The 17,504-nt window shown below is 37.1% G+C and overlaps 1 protein-coding gene across 1 annotated transcript in view; it reads left to right on the forward strand.

Moving 5' to 3' along the window:
- Window positions 1-17,504, forward strand: part of RP1 (RP1 axonemal microtubule associated) — a 175,940-nt gene that overhangs the window by 50,871 nt on the left and 107,565 nt on the right. Inside the window, exons 4-6 of the mRNA XM_036264024.1 lie at window positions 7,614-7,777; window positions 14,325-14,411; window positions 17,112-17,244. Of these exons, the coding sequence (XP_036119917.1) occupies window positions 7,614-7,777; window positions 14,325-14,411; window positions 17,112-17,244 (384 nt within the window). The remainder of the gene's footprint in view (window positions 1-7,613; window positions 7,778-14,324; window positions 14,412-17,111; window positions 17,245-17,504) is intronic.

The following is a 17,504-nucleotide window of genomic DNA, read 5'->3' on the forward strand; positions in this document are numbered from 1 at the left end:
GACTCTGTTTCCTCAACTTGTGTGACTTTTTCCTCCACCAGTTTAGGGAAGTTTTCTGTCATTATTGCTTCAAACCTTCAAACGAGTTCTCTATTTCTTTCTCTGATTCTTCTTCTTCAGGTATCCCTATAATGTGAATGTTGTTATGTTTTGTATTGTCCCACAGCTCCCTTAAACTTTTCTTCTCCTTTTCTTTTCTTTTTTTCTTTTTCTTCTCTATTTGAGTGTTTTTTTCTACTATGTCTTCTAAGTTGCTGATTCGTTCTTCAGCTTCTTCTAATCTATTAAACCCTTCTAAGGTATTTTTCATAACAGCTATGTCATTCTTTATTTCCTTTTGATTTTTATGCATAGCTTCTATCTCTTTATGCATAGCTTCTACTTTTTTTTTAAAGCTGAAATGGTTCCCAGTGAGCTCTTCATAGTTCTTATTGAGTTGCTTATAGTTCTTACCAAATTGTTTGAGCACCCTTAAAATCATTGCTTTGTATTCTTTATCTGACAAGTTGCTGTTTTCCATTTCCTATAGTCCTTTTCTGGTGATTCCTCTTTTTCTTTCCTTTGGGTGTTCTTTTTTTGTCTCCCCATTTTAGCCGTCTGGTAGCTCTATACCCACTGAGAGATGTTTGGATGTGTATGCCTCCCACCGTATATCAAATAAGGCTACTGTGCCTCCTAGACTGTTTTGTTGTGTGTCACCTCTTGCCTGCTGTGGATCCTGGAGGACTGACTACTGGGGGTTGGTATTGGTGTGTCCTGATAGGTGCTGCTGCTAGATCATATGGGCCCCTCTGGAGCTGTGTTCCCAGCTGGTCGCTGGTGCCACCTATAACTGTATAACTCAGGCCTTGTTGGAGCCATGCTCCCACCTGTACCGTGGGCAGCTGGATCACACAGCTTTTTTGGAGACCGGACTCCACACCTATCTTGTTGGTATCTGGGTCACACAGGCCTCTCTGGTGCCCCAGCACTCTGCAGGTCCCACAGGCAGCTGGATCACACAGTTTCTTTGGAGACCCGAATGTACACCTATGTTGTGGGCTGCTGGGTGGCACAGGCCTCTCTGGTGCCTCAGCACCCTACATGTCCCGTGGTAACTGGATAGCATAGTCCCTTTAGAGACTCAGCTCTATGCCTATCTTGTGGGCTGCTGGGTGGCACAGCCTCTGTGGATCCCCAAGTCCTACAGCTGGTGGCTGTGGAGTGCTGTTGCCCCATGGGGCTCAACTCCTGCTCAGCCTTTGCTGTAGTTTTTGGGGATGGGTCTCATGTGCTGGTCTGTGCTTCTGTTGCCTGGGGATTGATGTCTGCTCCCCAGCATCTGTTGCTAGGAGTATATCTCGACTCTGATCAGGCTGCTACTGTGGGGATGGTGCTGGGCTCTTGGCTGTCCATGGCTTCCACAACCAGCACCTTGGCATCTCCACTACTGTGTACTGGTCTGTGTTGACACGGGGTGTCCACTGGTCTGATGGTGCCAGGGCTTAGGTTGCTGGGCCCTAGCCGCTCCCACTGCCTCTTCCCAGGGAATATCTGGGATCTTCCAAAATGGTGGGACCTCCCCGAGGTGCATGAAGAAGCACCCTGGAGAGCTGCTTACTGCAGTAGCTGGCTACTCCCTGTCCACAGCACCGGAATCCTCTGCTCGTGTGTCTGCACTGCACGAGTTTAGTCATCCACCTTCATGTCCACTCACACTCTCTCACACACTAATTCACTCTCTCATCCACTCACCTTCCCTCCTGTCCTGCCTGCTGCCATCTTTTTTCTTATGTGGTTTTTATACTTCATTTTGTTTTGTGGTGTATCATATATATTGATTTGGCACTATTGTGCCAGCCTTAAATTCCCAGAATTAATCCCACTTGGTCATGGTGTATGATCTCTTTAATGTATTGCTGGATGTGATTTGCTAATGTTTGGTGGAAGATTTTAGCATTTATTTTAATCATGGATATTATCCTGTAAGTTTCTTTCTTTGTAGTGTTTATATCTGGTTGTGGAATTATGACAATGCTGGCCTTGTAAAAAGAATTTGAAAGTCTTCCCTCCTCTTGAATTTTTTGGAATAGTTTGAAGAGAATAGGTGTTAGTTCTTTGAACGTTTCGTAAAAATTTCCTGTGAAGCCATCCTGTTCAGCAGTTTTGTTTGCTAGAAGTTTTTTTTTTTTAACTTCAAATTCATTAGTTGTTATCTGTCTATTCAATTTCTGATTCTTCCCAATGGAGTTTTGGAAGGTTGTATTTTTCCAGGAATTTGTTCATTCTACCTTGGTTGGCCGTTTTGTTGACGTATAGTTGTTCATAGTATTTTCTTACAATCCTTTTTATTTCTGTGGTGTCAGTTGTGACTTCACCTCTTCCATTTCTGATTTTATTTATTTGGTTACTCTTTCTTTGTTTCTTGATCAGTCTGGCTAAAGGCTCATCAATCTTGTTTATCTTTTCAGAGAACCAGCTCTTGTTTCATTGATCTTTTGTAATATATTTTTTAGTCTGTATGTAATTTATTTCTGCTCTGGTCTTTATCATTTTTTTCTTTGATTTACTCTGGGCTTTTCTTGTTTTTCTCTTTCTGATTCTCTTAGCTGTAAGGTTAGATTCTTTATTAGAGACTTTTCTTTTTTCTTGAGGTAGGCCTGTATTGTTACGAACTTCTTTCTCAGGAGTGCTTTTACTGTGTCCCATACATTTTGGGGTTGTTGTGTGTCCATTTTCACTTGTTTCCAGGTAGCTTGTTTGTTTGTTTGTTTGTTTATTTATTTATTTATTTATTTATTTATTTATTTAGTTAGTTATTTATTTATCTCATTGCTTAATAACATGCTATTTTGCCTCCATAGTTTTGAAATATTTTTGAGGATTTTTTTTGTAATTAATTCTGGTTTCATGCCATTGTGATTGTAGAAGGTGCTTGATATGATTTTATTCTTCTTGATATTGTAGAGACTTACACTGTGTTCTAATATGTGATCTGTCTTGGAGAATGTTCAATGTGTATTCAAGAAGAATGTTTATTCTGCAACTTTGGGATGAAATGTTCTGTAAAATCAATTAAATTCATCTGATTTACTGTATCATTTAAGGTCACTGATTTTTTTTTGTCTGGAAGATTTATCTAGTGGTGTTAGTGGGGTGTAACAATTTTCTACTATGAGGGTATTGTTGTCAGTATCTCCCTTAATGTCCGCCAGGAGTTCTTAAATATATTTAGGTGCTCCTGTATTAGGTGCATGTATGTTTACCAGGGTTATATTATATCCTCTTGTTGGATCAATTTCTTTAGTATTATATAGTGACCTTTTTTGTCTCTTGTTATGGTCTTTATTTTGAAGTCTATTTTTGCCAGATACAAGTATGGCTTCCCCAGCTTTTTTTTCCCTCCCATTTTTATGAAAAAAATTATTTTCCATCCTTTTACTTTCATCCTGTGTGAGTCTTTTGTTCTGGGGTAGGTCTCTTGTAGACAGCATAAATATAGGTCATATTTTCTTATCCAGTCAGCTACTCTCTGTCTTTTGATTGGAGCATTTAATCCATTTAATGTTAAGGTTATTTATTGATAGGTACTTATTTATTGTCACTTTAAATCTTTGTGCCTATGTTTCTTTCTCTCTCTGTATTTCTCCTTCTTACAAAAGTCTCTATAGCATTTCTTGCCATGCTATTTTGATGGTAATAAACCCCTCTTGCCTTATTTTTCTGGGAAGCTCTTTATTTATTTATTTTTTAATTTTGAATGATAGCCTTGCTGAATAGAGTTTTCTTGGTTTCAAATCATTACAATTTATTACATTGAATATATCATGCCAGCCTCTTCTGGCCTGTAGTGTTGTTGTTGAGAAATCAGCTGACTGGTCATGGGAGCTCTCTTGTAGATAACTGACTATCTCTTGCTGTCATTAAAATACTTTTTGAAAAAAAAATGTTTTTAATGATTTTTTAGGAAGAGAGATGGAAATATTGATATGAGAGAGAAACATCAACCAGCCACCTCCTGCATGTCCCCCACTGGGAATTGAGCCCACAACCCGGACATGAACCCTGACCAGGAATTGAACTGGACCTCTCAGTCCATGGGGTGACACTCAATCCACTGAGCCACACTGGCCAGGCAAAATTCTATCTTTGTCTTTAATGTTTGCCATTTTCATTATGATGTGTCTTGCAGTGGGTCTCTGCATTTATTTTGATTGTGACTTTCGGGGCTTTCTGAATTTGTATGACTTTTCTGTTCACTAGGTTAAGGAAGTTTTCTGTGAATATTTCTTCAAATGGGTTTACTATCCCTTGCTTATTTTCTTCTCCCTGTTGTACACCTATGATGCAAATGTTGCTCTGTTTTATCTTGTCCCACAGTCCCCTTACACTGTCCTCATGCTTTTAAAGTGTCTTTTCTTTTTGCTACTATAATTTGATGATTTTTTTTTTTTACTTTGTCTTCTTATTTGTTTATTTGGTCCTCAGCTTCTCCTAATCTGCTGTTGATTCCTTCCAGTGTATTCTTTATATCAGCTATGTCATTTTTTATTTCTGACTGGTTATTATTCATTGTTTTATACCCTTTTTCATGCTGATATAATTCCCATTAAGTACTTGTAGTTCTCACTAACTTGTTTGAGCATCCTTATAACCATTTCTTTTAACTCTATGTCAAAAAAAAATTGCCTCCATTTCATTTCACTCTTTATCTGGAAATTCCTCCTGTTTTTTTTTTTTTTTTTTTTTTTCATTTGGAGCCTGTTTCTTTGTTTCCCCATTTTTGCTGTATCTTGTGTTTGTTTCTGTATTCTACTATGCCTTCCAGTCTTGGTTGGGTGGCCTTCTTGTGGGACCATCGGTGTAGTCTCCTTCATATTCTGAAATGGGTGCTCTAGGAATGTCCTTTGTGTCAATTATGTGAGCCCTCCAGTTGAATTTGGGTCTTGATTGTTGTTGTCCTACTTGTGGGTGCTCTCAGCCCTTAGGCTTGTTTACTGTGAGTTTCTACCCCAACCATGTTGTGCCAAGTGTTATACAGGTGCTGACAGAATAAAAGTATAATAAGACAAATAAAAAACACAAAACAATAATAATAAAAACAACAACCATAATAAAAAGAGTAAATAACAAACAAGTCACAAAGACCAAAAGAATTAGAGGAGAAAAAGAATGAAATGAAAAGAATAAATATGAAAGCAAAGAAGGAAGAATAGAATAAGTATAAAAAATACCAGAAAGAGCCCTGGCCCATTTGGCTCAGCAGTTAGAGCATCAGCCTACAGACCAGAGAGTCTCGAGTTTGGTTTCCGCTAAGGGCATATACCTCAGTTGCAGTTTGTCCCCGGCCATGGTTGGGGTTGTGTGGGTGGCAACCACTCAATGTGTCTTTTTCACATTGATGTTTATCTCTATATATTTCTTTCTGTCTCCCTTCCACTCTACCTGAAGATAAATGAAAAAAAAAAATACCAGAAAAAAAATATAATGAAATAATAATAATAAAAACTTAAAAAAGTAATAATACTGAATAATGTGAAGTATAGAATAAAAAAAATGGGAAAAGAAAAAAGAAAAAATTAAATTTGAAATAAATTTAGAAAAGTAAATAGAAAGAGAAAAAATAGACTTAAATGAAAGATAGAAATAAGAGAATAAAAAAGAAAAAGAAAAGAAAGGGAATGAGAAACTGAACCAAACCAAACTTTTTATTTGTCAAGCTCGATGTATTTTGCTCCGATGTTGTTGGGCCTGGGCACTTGTTGTGTTGGTCCCAGGCCTCCCAGAAAGTTCTCTGACGCAGGCCACTGTGAGCTGTTGTTCCTTCCTGGCCCTGGGCTACTTGAATGAAGCCCTACAAGGCATTTTCCCAAGTAGTCCAGTGGGTGAGGCCTCCTTAGCCCAGAGGCTGGGTTTGTCTCAGGACTCTCACCTTGACTGTTCTTTTTCTGAGCTGCTCTTTCTTCCCCCATAAAACTGTGCTCTGTGGAGGTATCCAGGTCCCAGAGAGACTCACATCGGGTGAGGGTGGTGCCCCTAGCTAGGAGGGGCATGTAGGCAGTTCCTTTTCTTCCAATCCCTGCACTCTGTCTGGGTCACTGGCAACCACTTATCATCATCAGAAGCAGAAAGGAATATTTAAAAAAAAAAAGCCCTGGTCGGTTTGGTTCAGCAGTTGGAGCGTTGGCCTGTGGACCAGAGAGTCCCGGGTTCAGTTCTATCTAGGGGCACGGACCATAACACAAAACAAAACACCAAAAACTCATCCTTACTTGGCTCTCTAATCTCTCAGCATGGTCAGCTCTCACTGTGCCTGGCTGCTGCCTGGAATCCTACCAGGCCAGATGTCTGAGTCCCCTGCGCTGCCAAGCCCAGCCTCAGGTGTGCAGATTTTCAGCTCACAGCTGTTCACATGTGGGGGAAGGAGCACCTGCTCTTTGCTCAAGGTGGGGAGAATGTCTCCTTTTTCCTAGGGCACTCTGCCTGGCCTCTGTCCTGCCTCCACCAAATGTGCTTACAGAGAATAATTGGACCCTCAGATTCACTGCTGGATAAACCACGCAGACCCCTCTGCCAGTCCTGAGTTTTGCTGCACAGCCCCTCCTGCAGACACCAATTGTAGGAAACTTCCCAGGCTGGTGGTATAAACAAGCAATCACTTTTTGCCTGGGATAGTGTGGGCTGAGTCCCCCAGGTGGACTGAATCACCACTGATTCCCACCACCCGGTGCTATGTGGGCTTCCCATCCTTTCTCTGTTGCTGTGGTTTGGGGATCCTTGCATGGATGGGGCTGAGACCCCATGTTCCCCAGGGGCAGGAGCTGTGCTACCACAACTTCCCTTCAGCTTCCCAGGCATGCTGTGCAGCTGTGCAAGTCGGCTCACTGACTGCATCCTCTCCCGTCCCCTCTCCATGTTTCCCCCTCACAGTATTGCACATCAGCTGTTTTCGGCTGGTTTTTCAAGTTGAATGTTCTGCAATTTAGCCACAAGTCTGGTCTGGTGCTGGGAGCAAGCTGACGGAACTTCCCTAGACTGCAGGCATCTTGCTTCCTCTCCCCTCTAGCACTGTTTTTGTTGCTCTATGATACAAAATTTACTTAACATTTTTTTTAACTCAGTTACCTCATCTGTTCATTAAGGATGCTTAAAACAATAAGTGAATAACGTACACCAGATGACTCCTTGGATGTCTTCTAACATTTTGTTCCAACGTTTATGCTTATGTAAATTATTTGATATTTTATTTTAATTTGGAGAATAAGTATCTAAACTTAAATGATCTTGAAAAGTATAATGTTGAATGTCCATATCACATCTTAGAACTAAGAATATTGGTGATATTTTGTCAAAATGCTGGGAATTTAAGAAAAGTTATATTAGTGACTTTCTTGGAATCCAGGATGACCAACTGATAATGACAGGTATCTCACAGTTATATTGTAGGACATAGGAATTCAGTGGCATGTAGTATTTAAAAAATAGTTTAAATCCGTGTTATAGACTTTCCCAGAGGAGATGGAGAAGGGTAAATTATGTCTGCCCTGAATTCTCTTAGCTTTATGATCACCTGCTGTTCTGAGTCTTCCATTTTATAAGTTGTGTAATTACTGGGTGTTACTGTTCTTCTGTAGGTGGTAACTGGAAAGTTTCCATAATCACCAGTGACTTGCCAAATGCAGGAACCAGCTCCCAGATTTATATTGTACTATATGGACGACATAGAAGTTCAGCCCCCATATATCTGTATGGAACAGATGGAGCTCAATTTCAGGATGGCCATGAAGACATATTTACTGTAAGTAATAAAATCAAGTAAAACTTGATCATATAACTGATACAGTTTGTACTTTGGAATGAATGCAATCTATTAAATTTGGCACTTTCTATTATAGCTACATGTGTCTTGTAGACGGTCAATTAAAAATAATTCATGGCAGTTTTACTCAATCATGTTTAAGTAGATTTAACACAAATAAAACTGCAATACAATAAGGAAAATACTAGATATCCAGCATTTATTGTTTTTATACTTGTGGCTGTCTAGAGCAAAGGCTTATTTCTTTCTGGCTGACACTTCAACAGACAAGGCTCAAAGTCAAGATAAAAGGGAAAAATAAAGTTGTCAAATAAAGGATGGCACAAAAATTGTCATCAACTTATTAGTTCATAGATCAAGAGCTAGGGAAAAATAGGTAGCAAAGAGAAACAGACAGAAAGGAAACAGGTAGCAAGCAAGTAGCAGGGGAGACCAGTATCATATTGTTAAACTAAAATCAGAAAAAGGTTAGCATGAAGGGCAAGACTTGAAACGAGTCAAGCACCTTGCACTTTATATATGCTTAATAATGTCTGTTGAATGAATGACTGGATACATAGAGAGACTGTTTTGAACTGGTAGAGATAGAGAATAAAATTACAATAAATAAAGAGTGTCCTTCAGTATCTTAAATTCTTACAGGATACCTACTTCCATGTGATCCTTGGTGTTTGGTTTACTATAGCCTGTTTGCTCAGCCTATATATGGAGAGGCTGAAACATGTGGAACTAAACTAATAGTTTATTTTGAACTATCTTTTCCATACTATCTATGAGTCAGAATATAAAGAAACCCTATGTTGATGGTCACTACAAGTAAAAGTAAAAAATGAAGATTTTGTCATTATTTTGCATGTGTAAGAGATGGTTTTAGAAGTAACTATACCAAAAGAGTCTGAGATGTTTTTGTTGTTTTGTTATTTTATTGTTTCAAATTAACTTTTATTTTTATTTATTTATTTTTAATTAATTTATTTATTTTTGTTACAGATGTTTCTTTTTTTCCCCCTACGATCCCCCCTTCCCTCTCCCTCCCCGCTCTGTCCTCAGCTTTGTTTGTCCATGTCCATTGTTCATGCATACATGCATATAAGTTCTGTGGTTTATCTCTCCACCACCACCCCTCTTCTGGGGATTGTCAGTCTGTACCCCACTTCAACGTCTCTGGGACTACCCCTTTCTTCACAGTGTTATGTTCATTATATTCCACAAATAAGTGAGATCATATGATACTTGTCTTTCTCTGGCTTGTTTCGCTTCGGATAATACTTTCCAGGTCCCTCTATGTCGTCTCAAAGGATAAGAGATTTTTCTTTCTTACAGCTGCATAGTACTCCATTGTGTATATGTACCACAGCTTTTTTATCCATTCGTCTACTGAGGGACATTTGGGCTGTTTCCAAATCTTAGCTATTGTAAATAGTGCTGCTATGAACATGGGGGTGCATATATTCTTCCTGATTGTTGTTTCAGGCTTCTTAGGGTATATTCCTAGAAGTGGGATCACTGGGTCAAATTGAAGTTCAATTTTTAATTTTTTGAGGTCACACCATATTGTTTTCCATAGTGGCTGCACCAGTCTGCATTCCCACCAGCACTGTACTTTTGAATCAAATTATTACTTCACATGGTGTGTAGGGTTACATTTTTTCTGAAATTTGCAGTAAGAAAGGAGCACCTTTAACCCCCCATTGTTATTTTTTTCTCCACAGGAAATCTTTTTCAGAGTTTTATGCTTCTTTTTTTCTGAGACTTGTACCTACATTTCAGCTTTTTCTGTTGTCTTGCTCAGTCTTGTCTGAGTCCTGGAATTGTTATGTTTATATCTAGTTTGAAGAGGTTATGGCTTCATTAAGTTTAGTGATTTGTTGCTGATTTTTATCATAGTTTTTATTTGTTCTAATGAAGTCTTTTCTTGTAAATGTTCTCAAATAAACCATTGTTTCCCCTTCTCTCTCCTTTTTTTTTACTTTATAGTTTCTTTGTATAGATCTTTTCTTTGCTATTGTCTTGAACTCCTTAAGGGAAAACTTACCATTCTATTTTAAGTGTATAATTCCGTGACATATAGTACATTCACAGTATCGTTTAATCATCACCACTCTTTATTTCTGGAGCATGTTATTCACCCCAAAAGAAACCTCATTATGCATTCACTTCCCATTCTCTTTTCTCTAATTCCTAGCAATTTCTAATTTGCTTTCTCTTTAAGGATTTGCCTATTCTGGATATTTCTTATAAATGGTATTATATAATATGTAGCCTTTTGTGTTGGGCCTCTTTCATTTAGCTTAACGTTGTCAAGGTTCATCCATGTTATAACATGCATCACTAGTACATTCTTTTTTAAGGTAAAATATTTTTTACCTTATTTGACCTTATTTTTCAATATTGCTCTTGTTATTTATGGCCCTTTGTAAATTCATATGAATTTTAGGATCAGCTTTTCCATTTCTGCAAAACATACTTTCAGGGTTTTGATAAAATTACACTGAATCTCTATATTACCTTGGATAGAATTGATATCTTATCAGTATTGTCCTCAATTCCATGAGCATGTCTTTAGATTTATTTAGATCTTCTTTAATTTCTTTCAGCAATATTTTGAAGTTTTTCTTGTATAATTGTTACACTTCCACTGTTAAGTTTATTCCTAAGAATATTATTCTATTAATTAAAATTTTTTTATTTAAATATCTTATTGTTGACACTATTGCAGATGTCCTCCATTCCCACCCTTTCCTCCTCCACCCACCCCTGCCTCCCCATCCCTTGGCCTTCATCACACTGTTGTCTGTGTCCATGGACTATGCATATATGTTATTTGGCTAATCTCTTCATCTTCTTTATTCAGTCCTCCCACCCCCTCACCCCCCATCCGACATTTGTCAATCTGTTCCATGTATTCATGCTTCTGGTTCTGTTTTGTTCATCAGTTTATTTGTTCATTAGATTCCACATATTAGTGAGATCATATGGTATTTGTCTTTCTCTGACTGGCTTATTTCACTTAGCATAATAATCTCAAGGACCCTCAGTGCTGTTGCAAAGGGTAAGAGTTTCTTCTTTTTTATAGAAATGTAGTATTCCATTATGTAAATGTACCACACAGCTTACCCAATCATCTGCTGATAGCTACTTGAGCTGTTTCCAGATCTTAGCTAATGTAAATAATCATGCTATAAACATAGGGTTTAATATATTCTTTCTGATTGGTGTTTCAGGATTCTTAGTATATATTTTTTAATCCTCACCCAAGAATATGTTTTATTGATTTTTTAGAGAGAGAGAGGAAGGGAGAGAAAGAGAGAGAAGAAATCAATGTGAAAGGGAAACATTGGTTGCCTCCTGTCTGAACCCCGACAGGGGATCAAACTTGCAATTTAGGTATGTACCCTGACCAGGAATCGAACCCTCAACCCTTTTGGTGGATGGAACAATGTTCCAACCAGATGAGCCACCCAGCCAGGGCAAGAACTGTATTCTTTTTGGTGCTATTGTAAATAGAATTGTCATCTTAATTTCTTTATTATATTACTTATTACTAATGTATAGAAATACAACAGATTTTTATGTGCTGATCTAGTATCCTGTATCTTTGCTGAGTTTGTTTGTTTTAATAGTATTTTTTTTGTAGAACCTTTAGGACTTTCTTTTTATTAGGTCACATTACCTATGAATAGAAATAGTTTCTTTCTTTCTTTCCAAGTTGTATATTTTTTGAAGTTCTCTTCTTGGCTAATTGCTCTACCTAGAGTTTTCAGTACAATGTTGCATAGAAAACATAGAAACAGATTTCCTTGTCTTATTCCTGATTTAGGAAGAAACTTTCAGTCTTTCACCTTCGAGTACAATATTATCTGTAGGTTTTTCATAAACGCTCTCTATTATGTTTAGAAAGTATCCCTCTATTCCAAGTCTGTTGAGTGTCTTTATCATGAAAGTAAGAGTGTGTTCGATTTTGTCAAATGCTTTCTTTCTTTTTTGTGTCAATTGAGATGACAGTGTTTTATTTTCTTCTTTATTATATTTATGTGGTATATTACATTGATATTTGTATGTTGAACCACTCTCCGTTTCTGAGATAAATTCAAGTTGGTATGGTTTATAATCCTTTTAATGCACTTCTGGATTTAGTTTGTTAGTGTTCTGTTTTAAAAATTTTTGCCTTTATAACTATAAGGGAAATATTTATGTGTAGTTTTTTTCTTGTTGTCATCAGGGTAATGCTGATCTTGTTGGATAAGTTAAGAAATATGTTCTGCCTGTTTTGTTTTATGGAAGAATTTGAAATGCCAGTAATAATTTTCCTATTCTTATTTCTGATTTTATTAATTTTAGTTTTCTTTCTTTTTTTCCCTTAAACTAGCTAAATGTTTGTCTATTTTGTTTTCTTCAAAGAACCAACTTTTGGTTTCATTGTTTCTTTCTTTTTTCTATTTTATGTGCTCCCTAATCTCCTCTTTCTCCTCCCCCTCCTCCTCCCCCTCCTTCTTCTTCGTTTCTTTGCTAGCTTTGCATTTGGTTTGCTCTTCTTTTTCTAGTCCCTTAAGTTGTTACACTAGGTTTTTTATTCTAGAGTTTCTCCCCTTTGTTCCTCCCCTCTTCTCCTTCCTCTCCTCCCCCTCCCCCTCTTCCTTATTTTTGCTTAGAGCCTCTGGATTTATTAGATCAGAATCTCCAAAGACATCTATCATAGCAAGCTTGCCAGTCTAGTTGATGGGAACTCATCTGAAATGAATTCCTCCTTTAAGTTGTCAACCCATAGTTGTTTGGTGCCTAATCAACACCAACAGGAACCTCCAATTTGGGATTCTGTAGAGAAGGAAACTTAATTCAGTGCAAAACAGCTCAATGCGATACAGCATGACTATGAGAACAGCATAGCTGTGGAACAGCCCAATAATGTTACAGCTCAATCATGATACAGCTGTAGTATAGCATGTCTGTGAAGTGGCCCTATGGTGAGGCAGCTCTCCAGCTAGACAACTCTATTCTGCTCTGCTCTGGAGAGATGTCTTCAGTGTTTTAGCTGCTGGTGGGGAAAGGCCATTTTTGGTGAAAAGGGAACATGCACTCCGAGTCAGAAGGGAGATGATTTACAGAGAGAGCAGTTGCACTGCTTGAATATGGCACTGTAAGACTGTACAAACAGCATAGCTGTGGAACAGCTCAATTGTGATTCAGCACAACTATAGAAACAGCAGGGCTGTGATGCAGCCCTGGGGCCAGGTGTCCCTCCTGCTAGATATCCCTGCTCTGCTCCTTGCCGGTGTGCCCTGCTGTGCTTCGATCTGCTCTATTCTCTGCCAGTCTGCTCTGGCCTGCGCTGGCCTGCCCCACCCTGCTCCTGAGAGCCATCTTCAGTGGTTCAGCTCAGCTAGGGAGATGCAGGCTTCAGTTTTTGGTTGCAGGGGAAAGTATGCTCCCAGAGCCAGAATGGAGCTGGTTTATATGAACAGAAGTTCCTGCCCCTGGTTTTTGATTGGTCTGTACTCATGAAAATGAGGACTCCAAATCCTTGCAGTTTGATTGTCCAAAAGGCACCGTCCTGATTGGTCAGAATAGAGCTGCTCTGCTCAGTTGGAGCTGTGCACCTCCAAGGGGATGGAGAAAGCCTTAGCCCTATTGGTTAAAATAGGTTTCCAGGAACTCTTTAATGAGGGTTGGCTCAGATGGCAGAAACAGTGCAAACAGTTCAGTGCAGACTTCTCCCTAGTGTGCAGGTTACAGGAGAGACCTCTGTGCAGAAGTGGCTACTAGGCTCTGTTTTTAAAACTTTGAGCTCAGTTATCTCAGTTACCAAGAACCCTGTCTTTGTTCTCAGGTTTTACAAAGTACATTCAAATTTTATGGACTGACATCTCAAATTTCCCTCCAAGTTCTGTTTTTATTGAATTCACTCTGGTTTTGTATGTTATTTTTAAAAAATTCATCTCAAGGCATTTAATTTTTTTCCTGGCAATATTTTTGACTTACTGGTTGCTTAAGAGTGTGTTGTTTAATTTTACACATTATGTTGTGGATTTTCCAGTTTTCCCTCTTGTTTTGATTTTTAGTTTCATTCCATTGTAGTTAAGAAAGATAGTATTTCTTCTTTTTTAATTTACAAGACTTGTTCTCATGAATAACATATAATCTCTCCTGGAGAATGTTGCATGTGCACCTAAGAAAACTGTATTCTGCTGTTGTTGAGTGGGATGTTCTATATATGTCTGTTAGACTTAGTCGACATTGTTCTTGTCCTCGTTTTTTCTTATTGATTTTCTGTCTAGTTTTTCTATCCATTATTCAAAGTAGGATATTGAAGTCTCCAACTATGATTGTAGACTATTTCTCCATTCAGTTCTGTCAATTTTTGCTTCATATATTTTGATGCTCTGTCATTGGGTGCATACATGTTTATAATTCTTATATCTTCTTGATGGATTGAGCCCTTTATCAATATATAATGTCTTAAGGTTAACTGTTTTTAAATGGATTTTGTGGAGTTGCTTCAAAAGGTGTTATCTTGGTTACTTTGTAGATCACAATTGGAAACATTGGCACACTCTTTAAGATTCGTATTGGTCATACAAACTCTGGAATTTCCCCTTCCTGGCACTGTAAACAGGTAAAGACATATCAACACTCCTGTCTTTTCCAAATACGTTTCTATTCAGGAATCAAACCTCAAGGGAACATTTCATGCCTATAGTGAGTTGATGGAGTAAAACCTGGATCTTTTCAGTCAGTGTAATCCTTAAGGCAGTAGTATCCTATGGACTTATTAATAGCTTAATTCCTAATTAATTAAGGAAAGCACCTCAGCCAAACAATACGTTCGCCTCTTTGCAAAGAGAAGAAAATACTTGGGACTCTGGATTGGCTCACATTGCTTCTAGACATAGTTGCATTAGTAACAGAAAGGTAACTAGGTAGATGGTATCTGCTTCAGTAGAGTTGTTAGAGTAGAACAGTAGCATTGGTGAAATTATTATCTACTAGACCTGGACTTCCAGCCCCTGAATTTAGTTTGCTCATGCTAAATAAGATAATGCCCCCTGAATACTTTTAGGAGAAAAAAAAATGGCGTACATTTTCTACATTGTTTAGAATTAATTTTTTTTTTTATTAGCATGATTGCCATTAAATGCAGATTTTCAGAACTGGAGATCATACAGCTTGTCATTCATTTTTATGTATGGTGTATGTCTATATTTTGCCATTTCAAAAACAAATGATCTTTAAACAAGTTCTTAAAATGCAAAGAATGTCCAAACTTCTGATTATCTTGGCAAAATAGTTTGGTAGTTTTATAATGTGAAAAAATAAGTGAAAAATTCTTGTAAGTTGGACGTATTTTTTTATTCCACTAGCAGAAATACATAATTGTTAATAAAGCCATATTATTTGCATTAAGTCATGAATGATTCTGAGGCAGAATGAAAAAATAAAACTTACTCTATGAAAATACAGAAGGTAGAAGTTTGATTTTAAAGTTCAAAATTACTGCCTGGTTTCAATATAAAATAATTCACTCTTTTATACTATGTAGAGCTTTTAAAGTATGATATTAAAATTAGTAAGTGATCATATATAATAATATCTTTTGATTTTCTCTCCTAGTTAAACTAACTTATGAAAATTATCATTAATATTTCTGCCATCTCATTTTATTAATAACCAATAAGCAATATTATATTCACTATGAAGCTAGAATGCTGATACAGTGGTTAAGTTATCTGAAAAGTTTATATTATATTGCAGAAGAAAGATTAAAAAATCAGGCTGAAAATTTCCTATTGTCTTTCGCTCTATGGCAAGTTCTTTCTCATTGCAAGGTAACTTGTTTGCCTGAGGTTTACTTCATCTGTCTTTGAGTACCAGTGAAGAAGATAATTCTTTTTTTAAAAAATATGTTGTTTTTTAAATTGGTGTTTTAGAAAGAGATAGAAACATCAGTGTGAGAAACATTGATCAGCTGCTTCTGGCATGCCCCCTGCTGGGGATGGAGCCAGAAACGTGGGCATCCTGACCAGGAATCAAACCAGGACCTCTCAGTCCATGGATGACCCTCAGTCCACTGAGCCACACCAGCTGGGCAAAGAAGATATTCTTAATTCAATGTTTTATTCTGAGGGTACAAAACTTGTATATAATTTACTCATTATTCCAAATTAAGATGCTAGATAATTGGTTGGGAATTTTCTGTTTAATGCTTATAATATATTTTAGAAGTTTGAAGTTTAGAATTTTAAGTAAGCCAACATGAGTCTCTAACTTGAAGGGATTTGAATTAAAAGAGAGTTCATTCTAGCAAAAATGATACAATCTTTTCATAACACATAAAATATTCACATTGCTCTTATGACCTGAATCTTGATTCTTTAAAGTTTAGTTACAGAAAATTACAAAATAAAAAGTTTCAGTTGGTGATTTATTTTGTATTTCTCAAATGGTCTTCCTTGAGCTTTAATTAAACTAATCAAATTAAATAAAACTGGTGGCAGCAGTAGCAGCCTTGAAAACCAATGGTGGTTCTGTATGGTTTTCTGGGAGCCTTCCTAAAAGTGTGATTACAGTCCCGCTGGTGTGGCTTAGTGATTGAGCATCAACCCATGCACCAGGAGATCACGAGTTCCATTCCCATTCAGGACACTTGCCCTGGTTGTGGGCCAGATACCCAGTGGGGGGCATGCAGGAGTCAGCAAATTGATGTTCTCTTTCATTGATGTTTCTATCTCTCTTTTCTTCTTACTCTCTCTCTCTTTAGAATCAATAAAGAAAAAATAAAATAAAATAAAAGTGTGATTACACTATAATCACACCTGACATAAATATATGAATGCAGATTTCTGGACCTTACCGAGACCCACAGAATTAGTAAATTTAGGTATTAAATATCTACCTTTATAACAGTATAATTTCTTAAACACATTAAGTTGAAAATTTAAGGCATTTAAAAGATTAATTTAAAAGAGATTAACTGTAACTTTAAAAATAGTAATAGTACCCTACTATGAAACACTAAATTTTAAAATTAGAAAACATAATTTCTACTTTTTGATGATTTTGGACATTCATCTGATCCCAGAATTTATTAACATCTTTGTTTACTCTAGGATAAATGATTAGATATGGTATGGTATAATAGGTACTCAAATAAACAATTATTGCTTGAATTCCATTCATTGCTAAGAATCCAGAGAAGTAACTATTAGTTTGAATCTGTAGTGCATGAAATCTAAGCTCATACTAATATTTTATAAAATCAGTGTAAAATAAAAAAGTATTCTTACATTATTTACAAGTAATATTGTTGCTACTGTAGATACAATTGTGGAACATGAATACTGAAGAAAAGTTTTATATACCTGTGCAACGATGGTTGGCACAAGATCAAGAGGATGGGGAGATCTGTCGAGAATTTTCTGTTTTAAACAAAGGACAACCCACTCTTCCAGGTAGGGCGAATCCAACTCCAGGTAGCACAAATGAAACTTGTTTGCCTAAATGCTGAAGGACAGGGAACTATATAAATACACCTTGAGTAAATGAATAAATGACAATCAATGACTAAAGAATTGCTCATTTCCTACCTCTGCTAGTGTTACAGTTTCATCTATATATTTTTTAGTTGTTTAATACACTGGCATTCAGAACTATATTCTTGTCAACAGTTAACCCTGTAGGAAGATTGCTGAAATGCCTCTTAATCAAAACA

The sequence above is a fragment of the Molossus molossus genome, unplaced genomic scaffold (genome assembly GCF_014108415.1).
Source record: "Molossus molossus isolate mMolMol1 unplaced genomic scaffold, mMolMol1.p scaffold_m16_p_16, whole genome shotgun sequence".
In the NCBI taxonomy this organism is placed as follows: Eukaryota; Metazoa; Chordata; class Mammalia; order Chiroptera; family Molossidae; genus Molossus; species Molossus molossus.